The 20374-nt window shown below is 42.9% G+C and overlaps 1 protein-coding gene across 3 annotated transcripts in view; it reads left to right on the top strand.

The window, feature by feature from the left end:
- LOC115088412 (tubby-related protein 4-like) overlaps nt 1-3400 on the top strand; it is a 281728-nt gene extending 278328 nt beyond the window's left edge. For all 3 annotated transcript variants that reach the window (XM_029596655.1, XM_029596654.1, XM_029596653.1), the window contains one exon: nt 3125-3400. In XM_029596655.1, coding sequence (XP_029452515.1) covers nt 3125-3241 — 117 coding nt within the window. In that variant the 3' untranslated portion in view covers nt 3242-3400. The remainder of the gene's footprint in view (nt 1-3124) is intronic.
- The last annotated feature ends 16974 nt before the right edge of the window (nt 3401-20374 follow it).

Here is a 20374-nt window from a genome sequence, read left to right as displayed (position 1 = left end):
TTGATCAACAATTAAACCTCAAAAAACACATCAATGCTATCCTCAAGGAGGGTTTCTACAAACTCAACGTTATGAAAAAACTGAAACCTCTTCTCCATGCCAGTGACTTTCAAACTGTCATACAGGCCACACTAGCGTCCAAAATGGATTACTGTAACTCCCTCTTTCTTGGCTTACCCTACTCCTCCCTATAACCACTCCAAATGCTGCAGAATGCAGTAGCCAGGTCTATCTCTAACGCACGTAAATATGATCATATCTCCCCTATCCTGAAAGACCTGCACTGGCTCCCTATCCCCTCTCGTATCCTCTTTAAAACCCTCACTACCATCCATAAAGCCATATATACTCACAATTCCAACTGGCTTGCTGAGCCCTTCCGCCTCACATACCCAACTCGGCCATCCAGGATTTCCAAAAAAGGGGCCCTCCATGTGCCCTCCTTAAAGAAAGCGCACCTCACATCCACGAGGGAGCGGGCGCTCTCCTTTGCTGGCCCCACCCACGCATTGGAACGCACTTCCGACCCACCTCAGGCTAGAACCATGCACGACAAAATTCAGATCCCAATTAAAAACCTGGCTTTTCAAACAAGCCTTCCCCAAAACTCTTAGCAGTCCTCATTCTGTGTCATGCTATAATTGTATATGCCCTTTTATATTAACATGTTACATTTGCCTTGTTACTGTTTCTTATCGTTATTAATTACGCCCATTGCAATTGTTCCTTCTTGTCCTGCTTTCCTTTGGTTTGTTGTATCCCCCTCCACGCCCTGTTCTTTGTAATTTCCTTTCTATAGTTCGCTGTAAACCGATATGATGTCCCCACTAATATTGGTATAAAAGTCTCTTTAAATAAATAAAATAAATAAGGCAGGCTAAGAAAACCGAGGATTCTGGGTCATTTTCCTTTCTCCATGTTGGTTTTCTGTTCAGGCACACTCATCGCCTCTCTTCCAGAGTTAAGGTTTAGGTGTGTTGTTTTTTTTTTTTTTTAATTCCCAATGTATTAGCATAGCATTAGCTTACTGCATTAGGAGTTAAAGGAAAAAAAAAATAATTTGGGCACTAAAAATGTTTCTTGAAATCCAGTGCACATTTTCTTAGCACCCAAATTACTGCATCGGCCTGGGGGTGTGGGTCTCCCATTTTTTATTTCTTTGTCGCACGTGTGCTTTTGCGCCAGCCAGTGGGTGTCATTCTTGAGCGATGACGAGGACCCTTCTGTACCCTCTTCCCTCCCCCCACCTTGCATACCCACAGTTGCAGGCCGATTCTGTAAGGTCCGCGGGAAAACAGGCATTCAGTGTTGAGCGGCCACTCTCCCAACGCGTGCTCAGCCACCTCTCCTGGGCACGCGATATCGCTAGGATATTAAGTTGGAGGGTGTACAGAAAAGCAGCATTTTCTGCTCTTGGGCAGGGGTTAATTTCTGAGCGTAAAACGTGCGGATTGGCCATACATTTTTTTTTTTTTTTAGTATCCCAGGTGAATAACTAATAGCCTCATCAACATGATTTGCATGTGATGAGGACGCGCTTTGAAGCACGTTTGATGCTCTGAACCCCTTACTGTATAACGGGTAGTGCACGCGCGTCCAACTAAGGGTAAAGCAGTGCGCTCAGCTGAGCAAGCTTTACGGCCTGTTGGAGGGGCAGTGAATGCTTGAATGTGAATACAGAGCATCCTCAGGTTTTCTAGGCACATTTGAGGATGCACATCCAGGGTTTTGCTATCAATTCATGGACAGAAAAGCACCATGAAAGCTTATATTGTGGGGCAAGTATGAAAACGAAGCTGTGGTCCTCTTGCATTTATTTTCTTTTTTTTCGGTTTTAATGCGTCCATCGCGGCATACCTGGTGTGGTGATAGCGTGCTCCTTTCCTGTTTGCTTATAAAGATGCTTAGTAAACGAAGATGGGCCCCGAGCAAAGTCTCACCCCCCACTGCATTATAAAATTAGTGCATGACCCCTGCATTCTAAATCAAAACATTTCCGCCCGTACATAATAAAAGCAAGAAGTAATTTGGAGTCTAATTATGATAACCTTTATCAAAAGAGCTTGTAGCATGAGGCAGTTTGAGACCTTAAAAGACACAACCCCCAGCCTTGCCTTTGATGCGAGTTCTCCAAAGCTCAGGTGCTGCAGGCTTTTTTTTTTTTTCGTTGGTCCAATTAAAGGTTTCACTAGCTACAGAGACTCCACTTTCCTCAATTCGACTCATTAGGGTTTTGCCCAACAGTATGGAAATTACAATGCAATGGATCCCACATTCACTTCTCTATCTGTTGGCCTAAAATCAAACCTCAATCTGAACCCAGAGCTGAGGACTGTCTCTTCTTGGCCTTGTGGCTGAGAGCCTGTTCAGTGTGGAAGCGAACATCCTGTGGTCTGACCTCATTGGGGATCATTAAGCAGGAGGCTTGAACCTCCAATAAAAAAAAAAAATCTCTCACCTCTGTGGGTAAGTCAAATGTATGATCTGAGTTATAACTTTATGGCTGAGATTGAGAACTCAACCCTACTGAGGACAATAAAATTGATTTGGACCCTGACCAAACAAGGAAGTTTAAAGGTCCCATTAAAAATAGAAAGAAAAAAAAAAAGATGGACTGACAGTTTCATATATTTACCAAGGCAAGGTGCTCTGGCCAGAGGGGAGCGTGTTGACAGTGCATAGCTAGGATAGTCTACAGAATTTCCTTCCTAACAGTAAAGCATATAAGGACTTGCTGGTGGGCAGCAGAGCAAGCTCCTGGTCTCAAGGTGCAGAGAATGACTGATTCTGTAAAATAAACAGTCCTAAACGCCATCTGTGGTGTGGCCACGCATCCCTTCACTTGCCTGAACAGACCTTTCCCCTGCCTTGCTTGTGCTGGGCGGTACGTCACAGCCACCGTGAGCCATGTATGTACGGTTTTCATGTGCTGGGTTGCTGTACAGTTCAGTAACCGGGGGGGGGGGGGGGGGGGGGGGGGGCTGGAATTCCCTCCCACCCTGCTGGCAGTGTCTTTGTGAGGAGGAATCGTGTGTTGATACTTAACGTGTCAGTGATGGGTTTTACTTGGCTGTGTGTGGGAACTCACTGTCTTGTTTCTCCCGCTTCCCGGCCCTCTCCCCAGGTGATGCAGTTTGGAAGAATTGATGGCAATGCCTACATTCTCGACTTTCAATACCCCTTCTCTGCTGTCCAGGCCTTTGCTGTCGCTCTGGCCAACGTGACTCAGCGTTTGAAGTGAAACGGGGGCAGTGACTGGAACAGGAACCCTTGCGTTTCAGGAGGCGAAGAAAAAAACCTCCGTCAGGCCTGCGGAAGACATAGCCGCCAGAGAGAGGAAATTAAAAAAAAAAAAAAAACCACCCCGGACGTGTCGCTGGTTGCCTGGGAAGAAGGCTGGGACCCGTTCTTGCTGTTCCTTCACGCGCGGTGGTGCCGGTGTTTTCAGGGAAAGGGTACAGGCCGAGCCTGTTACGGTGTTAACGGTTGGGGCAGAGTGGTGGGTTGGGCTTGTGGAGGTAGCTCAGCTGTGTTTGCAAAAAAAAACCAACAAAAAAACACTTCTTTTCAGATGAAGACTGCCTTATACATTGTGCTTCTGTTTAAAACCCAAAACAGAACCTGTTACGTTCCCCCTCACCCCCCCCCCCACGCCACCACCTTTTCTGGTCCGGTTTGTACCACAAGAAGGTCAATAGCAGTAGGTGGGGGAAGAACTTTGTTATTTCTCTGGGCACTGCAAGCACCGTGGGAGCGATCAGAAGGCCAGCATTTTAATTTATAAGTACTGATGCATTGAGAAAGAACAGTTACAACAGTAAATGATCAAAAGACACGGTAACACAACGGAAACAAACGTTATTGCCTTTTTTTTGTGCTTTTGCTATTAGGTGGAAATATTTAACAAAAATGCCAGGCCGGGATGAAATGGTGTGCGTTGGGTTTCAGCGGGTCCTTGCTTGTACGGTGCCCCGGAGGACTGCGGGCTGGCTCCAGCCCAGGAGTCTTTCACTGCTCGGAGCTGGCCACCTCCAGCCGCGCACGCGACCCCTCTATCATCTGGGCTGCTTTTGTTTTGTTTTTTTATACTGAAAAAGGCCAAGTCAGCTAAGTCACATTGACCGAGGGGGGGAGGGCGTTCGCTGAGAATAAGCCCCTGGCATAAAGCTACATAAAAAGGTTTGTGTTGAGCAAACATTTTCAAAGATAAGCTGCTGATGGACTCGTGTGGCTTCTTCACTGCACACCCCGCTGGACGGAGCCTAGTTCTGGATGGGGGGGGGGGGGAGTAGCACTGCAAGAAACCAGAAACAGCTACAACAGGATCCACATTTCACCTGAGTCCCCAGGGCGTGTGAACTGCTTGGACAGAAAGTTTAAGTTGGTCGGGAAGCTTTTTTTTGTTTCATCACATGCTTTTCAGTTTTTGTCTGTGTGTTCATCTTCCTTGAATTTGGCATCTGTATTCTTGGAGTACATTTTGCTTTGGAAATCCCAGTTCATTAAGCTTGTGTGAACTCGCGAGTTGAAAGACCACCGCTGTCCCCCGACCCCTTCCATACATTAAGCAGATTTTGATGGAGGCGTTGCCTGATTGCCTCTGTAAAGCCCTAAGAACGTCACTTACGTTTGCACAGGGCCCCCGTTTGGTTACACGCTACAGAGTTTAATTACTGGGAGCAGAAATTTACCACCCCCCAATAACAGCTACCCAAATAATGTTACAGCAGACATCTGCTAAACTGTATTTTTGTCCTTCATATTTGCCTCTCTCTTCAGTCAGTGAATTGCTTTAACACAGGGGTTCTTGCAAGAGATTTTTTTATGGTCTTATATTGTGACCACCAGAAATCACTGATGGGGGATTTTTCATAAAATGCTTAGTGAATGGTGGGAAAAAACATGTTTTTAATTCTTTTTGACTGGGTCCCCACCACACTATCTCCCCTCAGCCACTCTTCACCAGTCTTGCCCCTCCACTCTTTTCCGACAACAGAAATGGCTGTAAAAAAAAAACAAACTGTTGGTTGACCATATTTGAAAAACATTGCTTTAACCATTCACAGGAAAATCTCAAGAAGTGCTCTGCTCAAAAACAGGCCTTTCAAAAGTTTCACTGAAGTTCAGTTCGGTGCCCCAAATGTGGATAAAATACACACGTGATGTTCCTATCCATCAGCATTGATAACTGATGCTAATTCCCTTGTCAGTGCTGATGGTCCAGGAAGGTGAATGACTGGGATAAATTCTCTGATTTGCAGTGAATGCCAGTACTGTTTCTAGCCTGAGAAAAGGGTTCAGTCGGCTAATCAGATCAGCGTGATTACCAGAGGTAAAACAACCTCTGTATCTGGATGCCCAGCTCTGTTCCTCAAGAGCTGCAAACCAGTCAGGAGCTCAGGATATCCCTAACGAATATGCCAGAGAGATTTGCATGTATGCTGAATTGTATGGAAATCTGTTTTCATGCACGGTCATTCTGGGATATCCTGACGGGTTTGTAGCCTCCAGGGTTTGCAGGTGGACATCCCCGCTCTATGTACATTGCGTAGAAAGTTTGAACTGACCCTAGGAAATTGCATCCCATTGTCTAAATGTTACACATGCAACATGTACGTCAAAGTATCTTGCAGTCAGCTACTTGCGTTTTGATAAGGGTGCCCTGAAAACATTGTAAAAGTATGACTGGTAGGAAGTTGGTTGCATTGGTTTGCTTTGTGGAGCCTTGCCTCTCGTTTTAGAGTTCTTACGAAGCTTTTTATGGAATAGGTTCTAATAGTAATTGACAGTTTTCCGAGTAATGGGAACATCTGTTCTCTACCATACACCATCCTCTTCCTAGGGGCGGGCAAGATAGCTCCTGAAAGGAAGAAAAGCAGAATATGCAGTAAATCATGCAATTAAAAAGGGTTCCATGCTCACTTGATTTCAACCATCCTGAAAGTTGCCTTTCCAGTCGGTCTGAACAGTTCCATTTCTGTTCCAACTTTGAAATGTGGGGCTTGTGGTTTTTTTTTCCTTCCAGTGTCTTTGAGCTTGTAGAAGGTTTTTTTTCCTGGGCTTGGGTTGTCCGTGGATTTACAGGACTCTTTGTTTGTTTTCACTTGTGCAATAATCTTTACAATTTAACTTAATACATCTGTCCTGTTATCCGAGAGGCAAGTTTATTTATCTTTAAAACAAGTGATATTTTTGTTACTGTGTGCACCAGTGAGGTACATGCAGTCAGTTCTGTTTGTTATTTATAAAAGTAAAGACAGCATACTTGTAGCTAATGTTTTTAGCAAACTTTTTTCACTGCAAAATCTTGTCAATGTACAGAAAATTTGGGGGTGGGGGGTGGATTGGTGGGGGAGGGAGGTGACGAGTGACATTTTTTGATATTTGAAAAAAAAATTATTTATTAGGCTTTAGAATCTCTGGGCCTGCATTTGACAAGGTTTGTTTTTTTTGGGGGGGGGAGGGAGGGTGTCATTCCTACTCTCATTGCTTGCATCCCTTACTTATACAGAATTTCCTTTCATTTTGTTTAATCATGTCGCTATCACGGTAATAAAAAACAAAAAAAATGAACTGGAGAACTTCTGTTGAATCAAGCCGCTTTATCCTGTGGGGTCCTGTAGGGTCCGGTGGCAGGCAGGCCTTGACATGAACACGCTCTGGCGCACACCTATCAGCTGGGCTTCTGCCTGCTGACCTTTTATAAAGCAGGCCATTTTACCCAGGCGGACAGACGGGCTTAAAAGAAAATTAAAAATGAACTGCAAATTGTGTGCGTAAAGATGGTTCACAAATTATGCATCTGCTGTGTATCTGCAGGTGTCGATTAGGAGTAGAACAGGAAATCCGATGCACACATGCTGCTTTCCTTCCTAGTCATAAATAGCGCCCCCTCCCCTGAGTGCCTCTCTAACCCAGCTGTGAAAGCCCCACCCACTTGCACCTTTGACCACTCTAAGAGAATGGGGAACAATTTTAGAAGAGGGCAATGTACCCCCAGGCAAGTAACCTTACAACATTGTTGGCACTGAGACTCTAAGGAGGTATCACCATGTGGTGTCAAGCCAGTGGATCAGCTCTCACTGCAAAGGCCACTAAAAAAAAAACAACAAAACAACCACCCCAAATCAGATATTGCCTTTATTGTGGATCGTAGACACCATGAGAGATGAGTTGTGGGCAGTAGAGCTGGTGCCACTGTGAGGCTTTAGGCTGTAGTCTGGCCTGTTTGCAGGAGTTGGTGGCTGCCGTGAGAGAGGTGTGCTTGCACTCGGCTGCCCTACTGTTTCTTCATTGTTGGCAGCTTAACAGCGTTAAGGCAACTGGTTTAAGGTTATAAAAACTAAGTCTGCCTGCATTGTTTATATAATAATGAGAACCAACTGTGTTCACAAATTAAGATAGCAAATGACCCAAGCCATGGTGTGGGTGAACATGGTGTGAGTTTTAAAGTTCTATTGGAGAACTGGGCCGCCCTGCAGATATCACCAATATGAAAAAAAAAACCCAAAACGTGTTTTTGTAGCTTACACTTTATTTTGTTTTAAAAGAATCCCTTTCAAGACAGGAAGGTGTAAAACAATAGACAGCTCTATTATTCTGATTGTGTCCAATGGTTTTCTTCCTGTCCTCCTGAATACTGCTTTTCAGCGAGACCTCCACTAAACGTATGCTCTGGGTGAATTAAAAGCGCATAAAACGACCCACTCTGGAATTTTATGTGAAGCAATCTAGTGGCACCAGTACTAAATGCACATATCTAAGGAACTCAATAGCTTACAAATGATCCCATGTCAGAAGAGCGAATCACCCCACCCACCATGTGCTAAATGCATTGAGACTATACACACCAGTAGCCAGAGCCCCTTTTTGACATGGATACCAAACTTCAATTTAAAAAGAAATTGTGGTAGTGCTGGGGGAGTTTTAGAAGCCTATAGGGATTTCTGTAGAAGAGCAGATGCAAAAAGACGCTCAAACACTTCCCCTGTTAACCTGCTTTATTTCTGGTATTTTGTAAAGAAAATGGTTCCTCCCCCCCCCCAAAAAAAATCACATCAGCCTGCATTAATCTAGGCCTCTGAGGATTTCGCTTCACTTCCTTAGGTTGGTTGGCTATGCTCTGTTTATCTTCTGTGCTCCCTCCTATCTCTGTAAACTTCCCTTTACTGTTATTTTACCCCAGATCTTGTTGTTTAATGTAGATAAAATAGTGTTGTGGATTAGCATGGGTATGCATTTGACTGGAAAAAGGGCAATGTTGTTTACTGACAAGTTTCTTTGATTTGAAATTTTCTCTTTTTCATTTTTTTTTTGTTTGCAAGTGTGTTATTCTGGTACTGTAACGGATGATAGTCCTTTGTTTATTTTTTTTTGCTTGCGCAGTCATATGGGTGTGTAATCTCCTGACTTGAGCCACCCCAGCATGATCCTCTCAAGCATTTGAGAAAGCGGAGTACGCTGGTGTGTACTGCAAAATACCTAAAATAGTCTTTTGGAAGTTGTGCTTTCTTTTTTTCTTTTTAAAGAAGGTACTTTCAGACCTGAGTTTGCACTGTAATGACAAGACAACCCTTATCTGCCTCTCCTGTATGTATTTTGTGTGCTAGGTTATTCAGGAGGTCCCAAGGAGCCATACTTGGTTTTCCCTTTCACAATGTGGCTTGTCTGAATTCTTTGATGTTCACACTATATGGTTGGGGCTGACTGATTGCCCTGGTTTGTTTGTTTTTTTTTTTGTTTTTGTTTTTTTTTCTTGATTTCGAATTGTAAGAGTTGTCCAGCTGTTGCTTAATAAAATTTTGCAAAATACAAAATTGGTTGTGTGTGTCACATTCTGCTTATCAATCAGCGTATTATATTTTTTCCAGGTGAAATGACAGATAAAGGCATACTTTGGATATGAATGTCTAATTTTTTTTTTTAATTTAACCTTTTTTTTTTTTTTGCAGTTCTATTTTGTTCCTTGCAATTCCCATTAATAGTACAATAACAGAAAATACAATCATTTCACCTTCTTTCCACCTTTCTTAATGTGTGGAATACATCTGGACTGTGCTTCTAGAATGGTATTTTTTAACAATGACCACGCCTCTTGCACACTTTTTACTTTTGTAGCTGCTCCTTTCAGTTTTTTTCTATTTTTCTCATTTTATCAAAGTTTCCCTTTTGAAAGTTTAGCACGAGAGCCGTGGATTTGCATACTGTTCCTCCTTCCAGTCATTAAATCAAATTTGATCATATTATGATCACTATTGCCAAGCAGCCCCACCACCGTTACCTCTCTCAACAAATCCTGTTCTCCACTGAGAATTAGATCTAAAATTGCTCCCTCTCTTGTCTGTTCCTGAACAAATTGCTCCATAAAGCTATCATTTATTCCATCCATGAACTTTATCTCTCTAGTGTGTCCCGATGATACATTTACCTGATTGAGACGTCTGGTCCATTTTGAATCTGTAGCCTATGGCGGTCAGATAAGTACTGTTTTCTATTTACCTTATAGCAGTGGTTCTCAACCCTGTCCTGGGGACCCCCCAGCCAGTCGGGTTTTCATGATATCCACAATGAATATGCATGAGAGAAAATTTGCATGTTATAGAGGCAGTGCATGCAGATTTTCTCTCATGCATATTCATTGTGGATATCATGAAAACCCGACTGGGTTTTCATGATATCCACAATGATATCCATGATATCTGTCATTGCGATATAATTTGTACCCCGGTATAGCACTGTCCCATTGGTTGTCCTCCTTCCACTATGTCTCTGAGATGCCAATTAAGTCTGTCATCATTCACTGCTATACATTCTAATTCTCGCATCTTACTACTTAGACTTCTGGCATTAGCATACAAACATTTCAAAGTTTGATTTTTGTTTGTATTTTCATTCTGCTTTTTAATTGATAGGGATAAGTTAGAATTTTTTAGCTCGGGAGAGTTTTTAGTTACAGGCACTTGGACTACTTTTTCTTATTATTGGAACCTCACTGTCGGGATGCCCTAATTCTAATGCATCATTAGTATCCTTTGAAGATACCTCTCTCCGAGCCATGCGCTGCTGAGCGACTGTTTGCTTTCCCCTTTGTTCTAGTTTAAAAGCTGCTCTATCTCCTTTTTAAAGGTTAGCGCCAGCAGTCTGGTTCCACCCTGGTTAAGGTGGAGCCCATCCCTTTGGAAGAGACTCCCCCCTTCCCCCAAAAGGTTCCCCAGTTCCTAACAAAACTGAATCTCTCTTCCTTGCACCATTGTCTCATCCACACATTGAGACTCCGGAGCTCTGCCTGCCTCTGGTGACCTGCACGTGGAACAGGGAGCATTTCAGAGAATGCTACCCTGGAGATTCTGGATTTAAGCTGTCTACCTAAGAGCCTAAATTTGGCTTCCAGAACCTCCCTCCCACATTTTCCTATGTTGTTGGTGCCCACATGTACCACGACAGCTGGCTCCTCCCCAGCACTGTCTAAAATCCTATCTAGGTGACGCGTGAGGTCCGCCACCTTCGCACTAGGTAGGCATGTTACCAGGTGATCCTCACGCCCACCAGCCACCCAGCTGTCTACATTCCTAATAATCGAATCACCAACTATGATGGCCGACCTAACCCTTCCCTCCTGGGCTGTAGGCCTTGGGGAGATATCCTCGGTGCAAAAGGACAATGCATCACCTGGAGAGCAGTCCTTTCTAAAGGATCCTTTCCTGCTGTACCATGTTGATGCTCTCCAATCATGAGACCACCTTCCTCCAAGGCAACATGCCTTCAGTGCCCTCTCCGGTAATCAGTCTATACTGCTCTTAATCTCTACTGTAGGATCCTGTTCCAACTCTAAATAAAAGTTCTTATTCACTAATTGGGACTCAATCTACGCCATTGTTTTCAAAATCACAATGCCCCCCCTTATCGGCTGGCTTGATTATTATATCACTGAAAAACATTGATTACAAAATCTAGTAAATTAAATAATCCACTTCCATTCAATTTTTCAAATCTCAATTATCATATGTATATTTTTATTTTCACTTCTTGGACTTTCATAACACCCTGCGGATAGAGAGCGCTATTACTCAATATTTTACCACTTCAGGGTCATCTTTAATCTTCGGTCCAACATTCCATAGTCTTTCTGAATTGTTCTCATTTTTTCAGTTTTATAATGGTGGTAAGCCTTTTCTTAAAAAATCCTAATATATTAGATTTGAAGTAAATATGAACCACATCCCTTTCAGTGAAAATTCGAAGTCCAGAGTGTAGTCCGACATGATCATGTTTCGCGTCTCGCTTCATCAGGAACCCTCCGGTATCGAACTTGGCACTAGGGATTATTTAACTCCTTTATTGCTCTCCTAGAAGAAAAATATTCATATCAACACCACACATTTCTGGGACAGCATACCTTCACTTTGTATATTAGACGCTTACCCTCACGCAACCATCTCATTACTATTACACAGCCCGGGGAATCAACCTCCCCGGATCACCTCTGTATTGGCATTTTATACGTATGCTTACATCTTAACAGGTAATTGGCTCAGCCAAAGTCATCCCAGTCATCTCTGATCATAGCATTGATTACACTCATTCACATGAAGAGAGCCCATTCAATCTCATGATTCAGCCCATTCGGAGAAACTGATTGCAGCTGAAAAATCCAACATTGTACATGTTGCCTCAATTGCTTAACACGATTTCCTCCCTGCCAATGAGAAGGTATAAGTTTCAAAACTGTCCATTCTATGTCTTCAAAACAATGGTGAAATTCATTAAAATGGGCAACTAAAGGGGTCTCCATCTTTCCTGTTTTCAAACAACTTTTATGCTCAATTAATCTAGTCCTGATGAACCGCTTTGTCATCCCCACATAAATCAATTTGCACGGACAAAAAAATCGATACACAGCAAAACTGGATTGGCATGAAACATCACTAGGTAATGTGACCTGTTGGCCAGTGGATAACTTAATCATTGTCACTGGAGAACTCAGTGAACAAAAATCACATTCATCACACTGCTTTTTTTTTTTTTAATATAGTTTTTATTACCTATACATGAATGCTGTGCACACCAGGAGTTTACAAGTCATACAAACAGTGAACATTCGTCAGATAACATCGTATATAAATGTGTCAATCAGAGAAGTGATTATAAAGCAGATAGAACTCCTAGAAAACATTGGTATCCATCCAGTAATATTTTTATATATAGAGAGTAACCTTCCCCTCCCTCCTCCCCCCCAAATCCCCCAACCAACCCTCCCTCCCCTCCCAGGCACTCTATCTGAACACCAGTAAATATGATGACATAGGAAGTATATTAAAAACCATTGAACATAGAATTCCGTTGAATAACGGTATCTCGCAGCTCAAAATGACAATAACAATTAACTTGAGGAAATAAAGTAACCCACAGGAGACCGTGGATGTCAGGGTTACCGTTGGAACCCCACAAATGAGTAGCAACAGACTACCCAGGTGAAGGAACATGTGAAGGAACAGAATGAGGTATTATGCAAAGGATGTCCATTGGGTAATAGTCCAGGTGAGATACAGCGGAGATCACCAATAAGCAGACCACTAAGAGCGGCGTCATCTAACCCTCTCAGCATGGATACACTCCAAACTGACGTGCGAAAACTGGAACTGGTAGTTAGACGAGCTGTGCAGAGATTGGTAGCTAGGGTACTTAAAAGTGATAGGTAAACAGAGAGGACCCTTTCAGTCCCGGCAATAATTGCTTTTGGAGTTCTGGTGATAGGGTGGCAATGTACTCTCCCCATATTTGAAGAAACTGAGTTTTTTGTTTGAGTACGGTAGAGATAGCTGTCAAATACTCCATGTGTACCAGATTATGTAGTTTCTTGGTCCAGAGTGGCAAAAGGTCAAGGTTTTGTCTCAGTCCATAAAGCTAGAATCGAAGCCTTCGTCATTAAGGCCATCTTGTCCACCAATAGCGACTGATGCTGTGAGCTCCAAGCCATTAGATCTGTGGAAGCGCCCAACAACCAAATTTCAGGGGCCATGGGAATTTGCCTTTGTCATAAACTTGATAGAATGTTCCTTACTTCAGTCCAGAAGGTCTGTATACTAGGACAGAACCAAATACCATGTAGAAAGTCCGACAAGGGGTGAGAGCACCGCAAACAATTAGAGGTAGAGACTAATTGCATATAAAAAGCCTGCTGTTGTGCATAATAGGCAAAATGTAACAGCTTATATTGCTTATCCCGAAGTGAAACTTCTTCCACCAGCCTTGGAATTTTTTCAAAACAGGCTTGAAGGTCTTCAATGGAAAGGGATAGAGGCAGAACAGTGTTCCATTTTGTAACCAGGCGAGCAAGGTACAGGTTTGGCTTTAGATCCAAAAGTGCTTTATAGTATTCTGCACATCTATTCCATTTGCCATTTAGGCCCAAAAGCAGGTTGCGGAGCGGGAGAACATGTGACAGAGTTGGATTTTCAAGTAATAATTCCTGTATAAAATGCCGTACTTGTAAAAATCCATAATGATCCTTATTGGAGAGAGAGTATTGAGTCCTCAGTTCTTGAAAGCTTAGCAGGTAGGCTGATCTAGTCCCAGAACTGAAAAGTTGAGCCAGAGTCGTCAGATCTTTCGCTTTCCATGCTGAAAAGAGGGAAGAGCCAAGTCCAGGGCGAAAGCGAGGGCAACCTGTAATTTGTAAACAAGCAGAACTGGTCGCAGGAATTCCCAACTGCCCACAGATAAATCTCCACGCTTTCCGCAAAGGAGAAATTACTTTACTGTGTAACAGATGTTTAGGTATCAAGTCTGCTTGGACATGTAACAGTGAGCTTAGAGACAAGGGCGCCACCCAGTGTTCATAAAATTCCAATGGTGAGGAAAAATGGGATCCAAAAAGCCAATCCCTTATATGGCGTAGTAAACTAGCATAGTTATATAAAGCCAAGTTTGGACATCCTAGGCCCCCCTCCCCCTTAGATTGCATAAGCCGTTCCAGCGGGATACGTGCTCTACGACCTCCCCATATAAATTTACGAATGGCTATATTTATATCAGAGATATCCCGGTGATCCAACCAGATAGGTAACATTTGGAACAGGTAAATCCAACGGGAGATCTCCATCATTTTCAACAATTGGACTTTCCCAGTAAGAGAAAGGGGGAGGTTAGTCCATAATTCAAGGTTTCTTAGCAATTTTTGTTTTAAAGGACCCACGTTAATTGCATACAATCGCTGAGGATCAGCTGGAATTTTCACCCCCAAATATTTTAAATCGGTGGAGACCCATTTCAAAGGGAAGGAGCCTGGCCATTGCAGACTCGGCCTCCCAGTTATATCTAACGCTTCCGACTACTCTGTATTAACCTTCAAGCCAGCAAATTTACCAAATTCAGATTGAATATTCAATACCTGAGGTAGAGCAGAAATCGGGTTCGTTAGGAAAACAAGCATGTCATCCGCAAAAGCAGCAACCGTAAACGTAGTGTGAGAGCTTCCATACCCTTTTATAGTTGGTGAGTTGCCCAGCCTAAGTAAGAGAGGATCCAATGATAGGATATACAAAATTGGGGACAAAGGACATCCCTGTCTCACGCCCCGTTGAATAGGTATGGCGTCCGACAGAGAGTCATTAACTAAAAGGAAGGACTCCGGGGATTGATACAGGAGTCTAATTCCTTCCAGGATAGCCCCCTGCAAGCCAAATCTACGCAATTCGGAGAACATATAATCCCATGAAACTCTGTCTAAGGCTTTTTCCGAATCAAAGCCAATTGCCATAGAGAGGGAGCCAGATTGTCTAGTAGCTTCAATGGCCGAAATAAGTTTTTTTTTGTTTTTTTTTATTAACATTTCCAATAAATTTACAAAGCAATAAACTTTGCACAGAAATAAAGAAAACATTTTTTTAACAAGTTATAATACATATCCATTAGTAATCATTCTTTCTAACTTAGACCACTAAGAGGCTGAAGTTTGGATATGGAAGAATTAAGAAATTAGGAGCTAATACAGCAAAAAAGAAATAACATTGTCTGAAAGTATCTCATGCTTCCTACCCACTATTTTATATACCTAGGTTATGGGACTTAATATCGGAGAGGAGGTTTGAAGAGCTCGTTTCCGGGATTCAAGAAACAACTTTAAATGCTCAGGCAAAAAATATACATATACTTCATTATTTAGTTTCAGTATACACTTGCAAGGAAACTTCAATTGGAACGATGCTCCCATTGATAGGGCCTCTTGCCGTAAGGCAAGAAACCTTTTCCTCCTCTCCTGAGTAGGTTTTGCTAAGTCTGGAAAAACTTGTATAAAACACCCATGAAAATTTACCCTTAGATTTTGAAAGTAACTATGCATAATTAAAGAGATATCTTGCTCATATACACAGGATATTAATAGGGTGGCTCTTTCTATTATTTCTACTACAGAAGATTCAAGAAATTCTGTTAAGTTTCCCAAATTTAATTGGGGCAACTGTTGTTGTTCACTCCTTCCCCCTAAACTTCTAAATGGTAGGAAGTACACCCTATTAAATGATGGATGACTCTCTGGTTTAATTTTCAATACCTCAGTCAGATATCTTCTAAGTGTAACTCTAGGCTGTTCACCTATTATTTTAGGGAAATTAAAGAGTCTAAGGTTTAAACGCCTCAATCGATTTTCCATATACTCCAGCTTTCTGTTCAGAGATGTTTGATCCTGGATGATAATAGACTGCATTTCCAGCCCTTTTTTTGTCTCAGATTCCAGCGTCTGTATCCGAAGTTTATGATCTTCAAACTGAGTATTACTTTCTACTGAAAGAGTATCCAATTTTATTACACCTGCTTCTATTTGTTGGGAACACTTCTGAACTTCAGACCTAAGCTGAACCATTAAGTCCCACAATGAATCTAAAGTGACTACAGACGGCTTCAATTGAATATCCATAATATTTTGAGGAGTAACTCCTATAGCTGTAGATGCTTTATTCTCTTCACTCGTCGCTGTTGTTAAATTCACAGATTCCGTAGATGTACCCTCTGTAGTTATTAATGTGCTCTTTGGCTCATTGATAACAACCACCTTGTTATCGGAAGTCTGTGAAGATGTCAACGAGGCTATCTTCAGGTTTGGGGGGCTAAGTGAAACCTCCCCAGGTGAGAAGGAGGCTCCTTCTCCTATCTCTCCAGCGGGGACTTTTGCCACCTCAATTGGGTAAGAACCTGTGTACTGTGGAATAGTACGTTGACCCGGAGGGATATCAGATACAGAGGGAAGCATTCTGATTTTCCCTTTGCGTTTGGGAGGCATGTCCAGAGGTAAAAATATAAAGAAGAAATAAGTTTAATAACATTTGCTCCCGGGTTTCTCCCCTTCACAAACCCCGTATGATAAGGGGAAATGAGGTCTGGAAGAACGGAGCTGAGACGCTGTGCCAAAATTCGCGCGTAAATCTTTAAGTCGCAATTTAAAAGGGAAATCGGCTGGTATGATGCCGCTTGTAAAGGGTCTTTTCCCAGTTTAGGGAGGATTGTTATAAAGGCCTGATTAAACAGGAAAGCTTCCTCGTTCCCCCACCTCTCCATAAAAACGGCAAAGGGGACCCGCTACCCTGTCTCCTAAAATCTTATAGAAATCCGAGGAAAACCCGTCAGGGCCTGGAGCTTTATGGGCCTTACTACTTTTTATAACCTGGTGCACCTCAGTTTCCAAGATAGGAGCATTTAAACTGCTTAACTGAGAAGAGTTAATTTTGGCAGTTCTAAATGTTGGAAAAATTTTGTTTCATCAACTGAGGAGCCCCTCCTGTGTAGAGCTCTGTATAGAATTATTGAAGAATCCCACAGATCTCAGATGTTTTGGTCACTATCTGACCATTTTTTGCCTTGAGGCTGCTTATGAACGACTTCCTCCGCTTATTAGCTACCAAACAGGCTAGCAACTTCCCCGCCTTATTCCCATATCTATGAAAACCATGCTCCGAGGATTTCAGCGCCTTCTGGGCCCTAGCCTGTAAAAGGGAATTAAAATGTGTAAAGCAAGCCCAATATGCGTCTCTATTAGACTTAGATGGGTTTTGAGCCAAATTGTCCTTTTTCCTTCGCAACTCTTGCTCACATTGTAATATTGAACTTAATAGCTGCTTGCGTTTGCGGATGGTATAGGCTATTATATCGCCTTGTATTACAGCTTTCCCTGTAGCCCAAAATAACAAAGGTTGTGACAAATGTTGATTATTTTGCACAAAGTCATCCCAACATTTCGTTAAATAGTCATGGAAGGCCTTATCCCCGTTTAAGTGCCCAGGGAATCTCCAGATTTTATATGCAGTATCAGCCCCGGAAAATTGAAGCTCAACCCATACTGGTGCGTGGTCGGACACCACAATAGAGCCCAGCTCCGCCTTGCCAGCGTGTGAAAACAGTTTGGTATCAATCAAAACATAGTCAATCCTGGATAGTGAGTCATGTGCCTGGGACACATGAGTGTCGTCACGTGTCCCTGGATGCAATACTCTCCATACATCCAGGAGGCTTAATTTTTTACAAATAGAGTGAATAACCGACTCTTTGGGCACTTTAAAGCTGGCGGGGATGTCAGACTTGTCCAGCTTGGCATCGGCAACACAGTTAAAGTCGCCTGTGAGAATCAAGGACCTTTGTTGATGTTCAAGGAGGATTTGCAATATAGAGGAAAAGAAATCAGTACCAGTCTCATTTGGCGTATAAATGTTACAAAGAGTTAAGGGTTTCCCTTCTAAAGTCCCAATAATAATGATGTATCTGCCTTCGGGGTCTGCAAGTTCCTTGGTAATTAAAATGGGCGTGTTTTTATTAATTAAAATGGCAACCCCTTTTTTCCTCCCGGCAGCCGGGGCGAAGTGACATGTAATGACCCATTCCTTGCATAATTTTTTGCTCTCTAAGGAATTCAAATGAGTTTCTTGCAAGCATGCAATGCTTGTGTTTAAACGAGCTAACTGCTGGAACACCTTTTTCCGTTTTATAGGGTGACCAAGCCCGTCTACATTCCAAGATACAATTTTATAAGGGCCTCCCATTTCTATACCTCACAACCTTTAGAAACAGGCAGATGAACAATGACCATAAAGGAGCAGGAGACTCCCAGCCTCATCTCCCCCCCACACGGTAAATAGGAAAATGCACATTCGTATCCCCATCTTCAACTACCCCGCATCCAATAGCAGTTAACATTTCCCTGTCCTGCACCACAATTCCAATACTAACAGATGAGTACCTTCGAGCTCCCATCCCATCCCACTCCCCCCCTCCCCCTCCCCAATTTCGAGAATACCCGCTCAGGTCGGTGACCTGCGATGAGATCAAGTAAACAATGTGATCTGGGATTAGGGCCCCCCTCCAACACCATCAAGAATCTGGCAGCATAAAACAACAAAATTACAAGTGTCTTCAAGATAGCTCAGTCTGCAATGTTTTAGTGGACTCCGGTGATTCGTATACAGACCATTTACCATCTTTGAAAACTCTGAGCTTTGCCGGGAACTGCATTTGAAAGCGAATGCGTTTCTCAACAAGAAGATTGCATACTGGGGAGAAAGCCCTCCATTGCGCTTGAGACCTTCGCTGAGTAATCGGGTGCCAAGCGAATAACCGATCCCTGATATTGCAGGGTAGGCTTTTTCCGCACTACTTGCAAAATACAGTGTTTGTGATGGAAATTAAGAACATAAGAAGAACATAAGAAAATGCCATACTGGGTCAGACCAAGGGTCCATCAAGCCCAGCATCCTGTTTCCAACAGTGGCCAATCCAGGCCATAAGAACCTGGCAAGTACCCAAAAACTAAGTCTATTCCATGTAACCATTGCTAATGGCAGTGGCTATTCTCTAAATGAATTTAATAGCAGGTAATGGACTTCTCCTCCAAGAACTTATCCAATCCTTTTTTAAACACAGCTATACTAACTGCACGAACCACATTCTCTGGCAACAAATTCCAGAGTTTAATTGTGCGTTGAGTAAAAAAGAACTTTCTCCGATTAGTTTTAAATGTGCCCCATGCTAACTTCATGGAGTGCCCCCTAGTCTTTCTACTATCCGAAAGAGTAAATAACCGATTCACATCTACCCGTTCTAGACCTCTCATGATTTAAAACCTTGATAATTACACTGCGTGGTCTTCCGTCTTGATTCCGAACTGAATCTCTGGCCCCCAATCGGTGCGCCCTCTCTATTTCAAGAGTGTGTTGTAGATCTGGGAGTTCGAGTGCCGAGGGTAGCCATTCTTTCAAGGCAGTGCGCAAGTTTTGGTCTTCCAGCGATTCTGGAATTCCCGTCAAACGAATATTAGATCGTCTGGATCTGTTTTCCAGATCGTCTTTCTTTTCCTGTTGCTCCGCCAAGGCCTTTTCCAAGGTACAAATTCGGTTAGTGAGAGCTAACACGTCGTCCTCTAGGACTCCTGTCCTGCCCTCTACTTGATCGAGTCGTGGTGCAATTTCCATGAGTGAGGACTGTAGGGAGGATAGCTGTTCCGAGAGGCCATTGAATTTGCCATCTAGTGCCACCACGATTGCTTCCTGCAATTCTTGGGTTGTGGGATGTAGTGGAGAAGTTCCTTCCGCGTCCTCTCCTCCACTATTTTTTTGCTGGGTCGCCGCCATCTTGGGATCCAGGCCTCGAGGTCTGTCCTTATCCCTTCTAGTCACTTTCGGCGGCATCCCCGACGGCGATTTCTGCATGTAAGTTGTTATCGACATAGCGTCGTCTAGGTGGTATATTGCCTCTGAAACGCGTTTTTTGCAGTGCGGATGGTGAAGGATTAGGGGCCCTATCCCCGGAGCTCAACCAGTAAGCACCCGGCTGCGCTCACCACATCACGTGATCTCATCACACTGTTTAATAGGTTGAGAAGGTATAGAAAGCTTATTACAGCTTGCATGTACAACATGATCTTTAATATTAGACCCTCTAGTATAGGCAATCCATATTGGATCCTTAAGGGATATATTTCCTGAAGAATATTCCAATGCTTGTGAATAGCCTCAATACCAGGATCTGCTGGTTCAATTCCCCATCTGATGTTCTTTTTAAAAATAAATAATCTCTGTTAGAATAGAGTGCACGATGATATGCTGCCTTTACACAGGACACAGGGTACCTCCTTTGCAAGAACTACTCAGCCATTTGTTTAGTCTGGATTTTAAGTCTGCTTGTTCCGTATATAAATGTCGCAACTGAAGGAACTGACCTACAGGTAAGTTCTTCTTAAAATTAACCAGGTGCAAACTGTCGTAACATAGAAGATTATTTCTCACAGGACAAGCAGGATGGTTGTCCTCACAAATGGGTGACATCGAGGATGGAGCCCAACCACGGAAAACTTCTGTCAAAGTTTCAGGAACTTTGACTGGCCCCTACTGGGCAT

Source organism: Rhinatrema bivittatum, chromosome 3, assembly GCF_901001135.1.
Source record: "Rhinatrema bivittatum chromosome 3, aRhiBiv1.1, whole genome shotgun sequence".
Lineage (NCBI taxonomy): Eukaryota > Metazoa > Chordata > Amphibia > Gymnophiona > Rhinatrematidae > Rhinatrema > Rhinatrema bivittatum.
The sequence above is the reverse complement of the archived record's forward strand: the minus strand, read 5'-3'. Positions and strand labels throughout refer to the sequence as shown.